Source organism: Tarenaya hassleriana, unplaced genomic scaffold (genome assembly GCF_000463585.1).
Source record: "Tarenaya hassleriana unplaced genomic scaffold, ASM46358v1 Cleome54, whole genome shotgun sequence".
Classification (NCBI taxonomy): Eukaryota; Viridiplantae; Streptophyta; class Magnoliopsida; order Brassicales; family Cleomaceae; genus Tarenaya; species Tarenaya hassleriana.
In genome coordinates this window covers 6,400-13,265 of record NW_010968045.1, presented here as the reverse complement: position 1 = coordinate 13,265, position 6,866 = coordinate 6,400, and the positions used below count along the sequence as shown (strand labels likewise).

General features: G+C 41.5%; 2 protein-coding genes across 2 annotated transcripts in view; one reads left to right on the top strand and one right to left on the bottom strand.

The window, feature by feature from the left end:
• LOC104798471 (plastidial pyruvate kinase 3, chloroplastic-like) overlaps positions 1–3,037 on the top strand; it is a 3,568-nt gene extending 531 nt beyond the window's left edge. Inside the window, 13 exon segments of the mRNA XM_010520568.2 lie at positions 4–129; positions 443–712; positions 798–963; positions 1,071–1,142; positions 1,145–1,174; positions 1,270–1,380; positions 1,496–1,584; positions 1,662–1,724; positions 1,818–1,993; positions 2,110–2,206; positions 2,298–2,446; positions 2,530–2,638; positions 2,728–3,037. Coding sequence (XP_010518870.1) covers positions 4–129; positions 443–712; positions 798–963; positions 1,071–1,142; positions 1,145–1,174; positions 1,270–1,380; positions 1,496–1,584; positions 1,662–1,724; positions 1,818–1,993; positions 2,110–2,206; positions 2,298–2,446; positions 2,530–2,638; positions 2,728–2,835 — 1,566 coding nt within the window. The 3' untranslated portion in view covers positions 2,836–3,037.
• The window catches only part of LOC104798472 (protein NRT1/ PTR FAMILY 7.3-like), a 4,912-nt gene continuing 1,038 nt past the window's right edge, over positions 2,993–6,866 (bottom strand). The window contains exons 2-6 of the mRNA XM_010520569.2: positions 6,687–6,810; positions 4,869–5,086; positions 4,200–4,771; positions 3,594–4,098; positions 2,993–3,509 (exon numbers count right to left, since the gene is read on the bottom strand). Coding sequence (XP_010518871.1) covers positions 3,096–3,509; positions 3,594–4,098; positions 4,200–4,771; positions 4,869–5,086; positions 6,687–6,810 — 1,833 coding nt within the window. The 3' untranslated portion in view covers positions 2,993–3,095. The remainder of the gene's footprint in view (positions 3,510–3,593; positions 4,099–4,199; positions 4,772–4,868; positions 5,087–6,686; positions 6,811–6,866) is intronic.

Below are 6,866 nucleotides of genomic sequence, written 5' to 3'. Positions count from 1 at the left end.
GTCCTGATCGGCGCCGGCGGCCGTTGCGGCGTCGCTCCGAGGCGGACATTTTTCTCCGTCAGATCGATTAGGATCGCCGGCGAGAGCCAGCACGTGAAGGCTTCTGCGGAAAATGGCGCTCTTGACGTCGTGAGTTTCTCTCTCTCTGATTTTCCATTTCTGGGTCTTCTCGTTTCTTTCCGTGTTCGTCACGTTCCGTGTCTTCTCCACTGTTCGATTCCGATGGTTCTGTTTTTGTTTCTGTTCTCGTCGTTTTCGAAAATGAAACTATAAACTTTGATGCTACAATGAAGATGCATTCCAATTTGAATCGCATTCTATGCAATATCAGAACCCTCCGATTGGATACGATTCCAGTGTCATAAACTTCAATTCATCTTCGGGATTTGGACGAAATTTTCAAATTTCCTGACCCTTTTTTGCCTCTGGGTGGTCATTGAAGGGAGAGATGGATTCTTCAGTGAGCCCATATGAACTGGTAGATCCCAGAATAAGCTCCGAATCCCGCAGAAAAACCAAGATCGTGTGTACGATCGGACCCTCATCGAGCTCCCGTGAAATGATATGGAAGCTTGCTGAATCGGGAATGAACGTTGCTCGTTTGAATATGTCTCATGGAGACCACGCTTCTCACCAGAAAACCATCGATCTTGTCAAGGAATACAACTCTCAGTTTGCAGATAAAGCCATTGCCATAATGCTCGACACAAAGGTAAACCTCTTATGCTTTTTACTTGTCCTTGTGATTCATGAACATTTCTTACAAAAGTCTACACATTGTTTATTTGCTTGCGTAGGGACCCGAGGTCCGAAGCGGGGATCTTCCTCGGCCGATTCTGCTAAAAGAGGGTCAGGAGTTCAATTTTACGATCAAGAGAGGTGTCTCGACTGAAGACACTGTCAGCGTAAATTACGATGATTTCATTAACGATGTTGAAGTCGGAGACATACTGTTGGTAGATGGTAAGAAGCATATATACATACATATAAAAGTGATAACTCTGTGTTCGTGGAGTCGTTTTTTAGTTCATTTTGTAACGGGTGACGAGTTTTTTGTGTCCGTATATTAGGTGGAATGATGTCGTTGGCTGTGAAATCAAAGACGGGAGATTTGGTAAAAAAAGGACGTGAAAAGCAGAGGACTTAAAGAGTGCGACTCTACCTTCTATAACAGGTCGATATCCGATTTTCGTATCCGTCATTACACATTAAGCTGGTTTTCTTTTATGTTCTTGTAATGACCACACTATGTTTTTTGTGCATTTTCAGACAAAGATTGGGAAGACATTAAGTTCGGAGTGGACAACCGAGTTGATTGCTACGCCGTCTCTTTTGTTAAGGATGCTGAAGTTGTCCACGAGTTGAAGAATTATCTCAAAAGTGAATCTATCTTCCTCTTCTTTTCTTCTCGATCTCCCATTATATCGTGTTAGAATGCTGTTAAGGGCATTGATTTCGGTAATAAAAATTGGAACTTTGAATGTTTTTTTCACAGGATGCAAGGCGGATATTAGCGTGATAGTGAAAATCGAAAGCGCAGACTCTATACAGAATCTCCATTCTATCTTATACGCTTCCGATGGGGTCGGTTTCGGCATCTTTCTACTGTCACCACGGATTATCTGTTGCTTGGTTCTGAATATCCATGGATGCTTTGTCAGGCAATGGTTGCTCGTGGAGATCTTGGAGCTGAACTTCCCATCGAGGAGGTCCCGTTATTGCAGGTAAATACATACATATATATATCAACATTTAGAAAATATATGATGGTCTGTTGATATGAAAATTGCAATTTGTGATTTTTGATAACCATTCAGGAAGAGATCATTAGGAAGTGTAGGAGCATGAAAAAGCCGGTGATTGTGGCCACAAACATGTTAGAGAGTATGATTGATCATCCTACGCCTACAAGAGCCGAAGTCTCTGACATTTCCATTGCAGTACGTGAAGGCGCCGATGCAGTCATGCTTTCCGGTGAAACAGCCCATGGAAAGTTCGTAACTTTTCAAACATAAACCCGCATTTCTATTACCCGAGAACTCATATCGTAGTAGCGGTTTCATGTATCTGAATCTTCAAAATTTCCGTTGTTTCGTTCTCTGATGTTAGGTATCCTCTGAAAGCTGTTAAGGTAATGCATACAGTGGCAATGAGAACTGAAGCAAGTCTCCCTGTCAGAACGTCAGCCATAGCCGGTGCTTACAAGGTACACCTCACTCGTCGATTTTGCCTGAAAATTGTCCCGTTGAATGATCCCTCGGGCAATCTGAACGATAAAGACGACATATTTGTTGAAGGTGCACATGGGTGAAATGTTTGCTTTTCATGCTGCTATAATGGCGAATACCTTGAAGACACCGATAATCGTATTCACCAGAACCGGATCCATGGCCGTGCTTCTAAGCCATTACCGTCCTTCCTCGACAGTTTTCGCCTTCACAAATGAGTGAGTAATTACCGATATTTGTTATTTCACTGAACGTTGATTTGTTTCGCTTAACACGAGGCGATCCCGGAACCATTTTTCAGGAGAAGGATAATGCAAAGGCTGGTTCTTTATCAAGGTGTCATGCCCATATTCATGGAGTTCTCTGATGATGCGGAAGATACATTTTCCCGGGCTCTGAAACTGTTACAGGTACCTTTCCGAGATCCCTCTTCTTCTGTCTTTACGATGATTTTTTTTCCTCTTTTTGCTTTGTTCCATTTCCGAACATAATGCTTCAGGACAAGGAAATGTTGAAGGAGGGACAACATGTTACTCTTGTCCAGAGCGGAGCACAACCCATCTGGCGTGAAGAATCAACACACGTCATTCAAGTTCGCAAGATTTAAAAGGGGTGATTCTTCTAATTCCCGATCTTCCCGTTTTCATCTTCTTTCTCTCGCTCTCCTCTGTGATTATCGTTCATGGTGAAACAGAGAATGGTATACGTTTTAGGTTCTTGAAGGTTGTAGTGTTTTAGGCATCAGACAAAGATTTCAAGAACTCTTCATCTTTGTAAAAAGACTAATCTGATTGCTTCTTTATTCATCATTTTTGCTTTAACAACACCCGGAAAAAAAAAAAACAAAGGCATATCTCATCACAGACATTAAACCCTTGAATCCCCTTCTTGCTCCTCATCACTCTCATCATCGTCGTCGTCATCGTTGTCATGGTCTCGTGTTCCGTCTTTTCCTTCTAGTTTAATGCACTTGTACCACTTTGCACAAGCAACATACACAACCAGATCTACACTCGTCAGGACAGCGAGGAGGAAGTAGAATCTGTCTAGGTGACCCTTGTTGAGATTCCTCGGGATCCAACCGGGCATGTGATCCTCCGTCGAGATCTTCATCACCATTGTCACTAACAAGCTGCTCACAAAGTTACCCATCGACATCGACATCATACACAATGCACTCCCGAAGCTCTTCAGTCCATCCGGAGCTTGCGCATTGAAGAACTCCAACTGACCCACGTACATAAACACCTCCGATGCTCCGATCAACGCGTATTGAGGTACCTGTTGGATTAAGATGTTTGCATCAGTAGTAGGGTTTAAGGTTCGGAATTTAGGGTTTCGGGTTTTAATGGTTTCTTTTCTTACCTGCCAGAAGATGCTGAGGGAGCTCGAGCCGTCGCAGTGAGTACAAGCCTTGTCTGCATACTTGAGCCTGTAGCACTCGACGATTCCGGCAGACAACATGGCCACAACAGCGATCACGAGGCCAATGCCCATCCTCTGAAGCTCGGTAAGTCCCCTCGACCCGTCCTTTTTCCTGAACCGACTAGCCAGCGGGTCAAGAACTCGACGATACAGGAATATGAACACTGCAACGCTCAGTATATCGAAGCTTGACATGCTTGCAGGTGGGACCTTGAAGTTGTTCCCGACAGTCGTCTTCATGGCCGCACCTTGCTCGACGAAGAGAGATGCCATCTGGGTGAAGACGACAGAGTAGATGATGGTGCAGAGCCAGATGGGCATCAATCTCAGAATGCATTTCACTTCCTCCACTTGATTCACTGGACATAGCCGCCATGGATCCACTCTTCCCTGTTTCTGATCTTCCAGATCTTTCGCCGTTATGTAAGCTGCCTTGTCCAAGAACCTACAAACAAGACAACAAAACGACAAAAAAGTGTTAATGTCCGGTAAGAACATCATTAAAGTGATGTTTGGTAACTCTGTTCAAAGATATTGAACACTCACTTGAACTCATCAGTGTGCATTATCCTCCTAGCTCCATTCGACGTCTTTTTATCATCTCTATTTCCATCATACAGGTCCTCTCTTCCATGCCCCGAATCAATCTCCACCGTCCATTTCTTCACGGCGGCAATCAAGACCTGGCAAAACCTCGAGAGAGGATTTCCGCTCGGTTTAAAATGGCGATACCGAGGGGTTCCCATCATGAAGAGGATCAATGCCACGAGGGCCGAGCCAGTTGACGCCCAAAACCCGAGTGCCCACAAGCCCTCGTCTTCGAAATACCCGAGGATTGTGTTCGAGAAGAGAGATCCGAGGTTCAAGGCCAAGTAAAAGTAGCTGAAAAAGGCGATCTTGGAGTAACCTTCTTTCGGGTTTTCCTCGTCGAACTGATCGGCTCCGAACGTGGCAATGTTGGGTTGGTAACCTCCGTTCCCCAACGCGACCAGATAGATCGAGAAGTAAAACAGAGAGATCTCCATTGTCGTGTGCGAACCGCAGGGAGTGAGTTCATCTCCACAACCTTTCGGTCTGATCAGGAAGAGGTAAGAAGACAGTGACAGTGACATCAAACCCTGCATTTTCCATCCATATATATATAATCACATAAATCTATAATATACGGTATAAATAAATGTACGTATATATGTGTGTACGTATATGCAGACGTACCACGACGAAGATGACTTGGAAGATGGCACAGGTCTTGAAACGGCCCCAGTAGGAATCGCTGAGAAAGGCTCCGACAAGAGAGAAGATATAGACAGTTCCTGTCCATTTGCTAACGTTGTTGGCCGCGTCTGCGTTATTCTGCTGCAGAACGCGCGTCAGGAACAGCACCAGATTCACTCCCACCCCGAAGAACGCCAACGTGGCAAGCCCCTGGTTCACTGTTCACGGTTTAAACCGGTTAGATGATAACCGAAAGTACCGGTTTAAGCCCGGTTTAGTACGCACGGAATGGAAGCATTAGGGTTTTGATTATTGGAGGGGGACATGACAGGAACCAGAAATCAATGATTTGTGAAATAAGGTTACGTATCCATCAAGTTGACGTTTAACATAATATAATAGTTGGACAGTATTCAATGACTAGTACTACTATGGCTCCATGTCACAAAATAAACTATATATTAAAATTTTTTATATATGAAAATGGAAATATATATATATAAGTGTTACATATTAGATTGGTCGATACAAATGGGTTTTGCTTTCTTTGTTTAAAGCGATGATTATGATGACCACTCACCCCACCAACTTGTACCGACGTCTAATGATATGTAACGTATACGTCCCACGTGGAATTTATATTACAAAATATTTCTAAATTTCTATATACTTTTGCTATCCATGTATATTCCCACTTTCGCATACATATAATATATATATATATGACAATTGAATTAGTGAGATGGATTCCACCCGCCTTATAGAAACAAGAAAGCGAGTTTACGATGTTTCTATAGGTTTCTAAAAAATGGTAATTCTTTTAGAAATCTGATTATGATATATATATATTTATATATGCGTATATATGATATATCTATATATAAATATAAATTGGAACGGGGAAAAGCTAAATGTTTGTCCAAGAAAATAACGTGAGGGGATACACGTGGCAAAAGCGCACGCCATGCAAAATCAAAGAGGAGCAATTACGTGTAAGGCAACGTATAATTAATTTCCAATGGCAACATGCTTTTCTTGCTCTATTTGTCATTACCACTTTCCCTAAATAACTTTACCTTCATTCCCTCAATAATTATCTATACATACATACATACATACATACATACATACATATAAATATTTATTCCCTATTTTTTTTTCAATTTTTTTTTCGGGTTTAAGTGCCACGGCATGCAGCTACGTTCGAACACATGGATTTGTCTCGACACGAGATCGCTCATGTCAGAATTTTTTTTGTCGCAAACCCTAATTTCTCGTCGTCGCTTTCGTGGTTTCTTGTAAGTGATAGCTTATCGAGTTAAAACACTACACTTCACATATTCGGATGCATATAAATTTACACATACTTGTATACATATACGTGAAAGGTGTGTGTATGTATATATATATATAAATACATAAAAGGTGTATATATATATGGTATCTTACCGAAAAGGACGTGAAAAGCAGAGGACTTGTGGACAAAAAGGAAAGGAAAAAGATTATTTTTCCTCGCGAAAAAATAAAAGCTAATTACCTAAACTTGTATTGATTCGTAAAAGAAAAAAACAATGAAACTTGTTATTAAAAACAGATATAAGATTCAATAATTCGATATCTTTGGAGACGCAAAACAAAATCAAACTTGTAAAGCAACGAGATCTCATCGTCATTTTTTGTTCATTTCTGAATTAAAAAATTAATATTGATAAAATCTCTTAGCTCTATTATAAGATACGTGTTTGTGGGTATCGATATATATATATATATATATAGAGAGAGAGAGAGAGATGGAGAGAGAGAGAGAGAGAGACGTACGGAGAATGACAGAGCCAGCGACCCATTGTCCGGACTTGGAACGAAGAGCAGGACGACCATCCCAATCCACAGTTCCATCTCTCGTGCTTTCTTCTTCTTCCTCCTTCTCTTCTCTCTTTTTCATCTGCATTTATTGTTATTATCATTATTATTATTATTATTTATTTATTTATTTCCCTA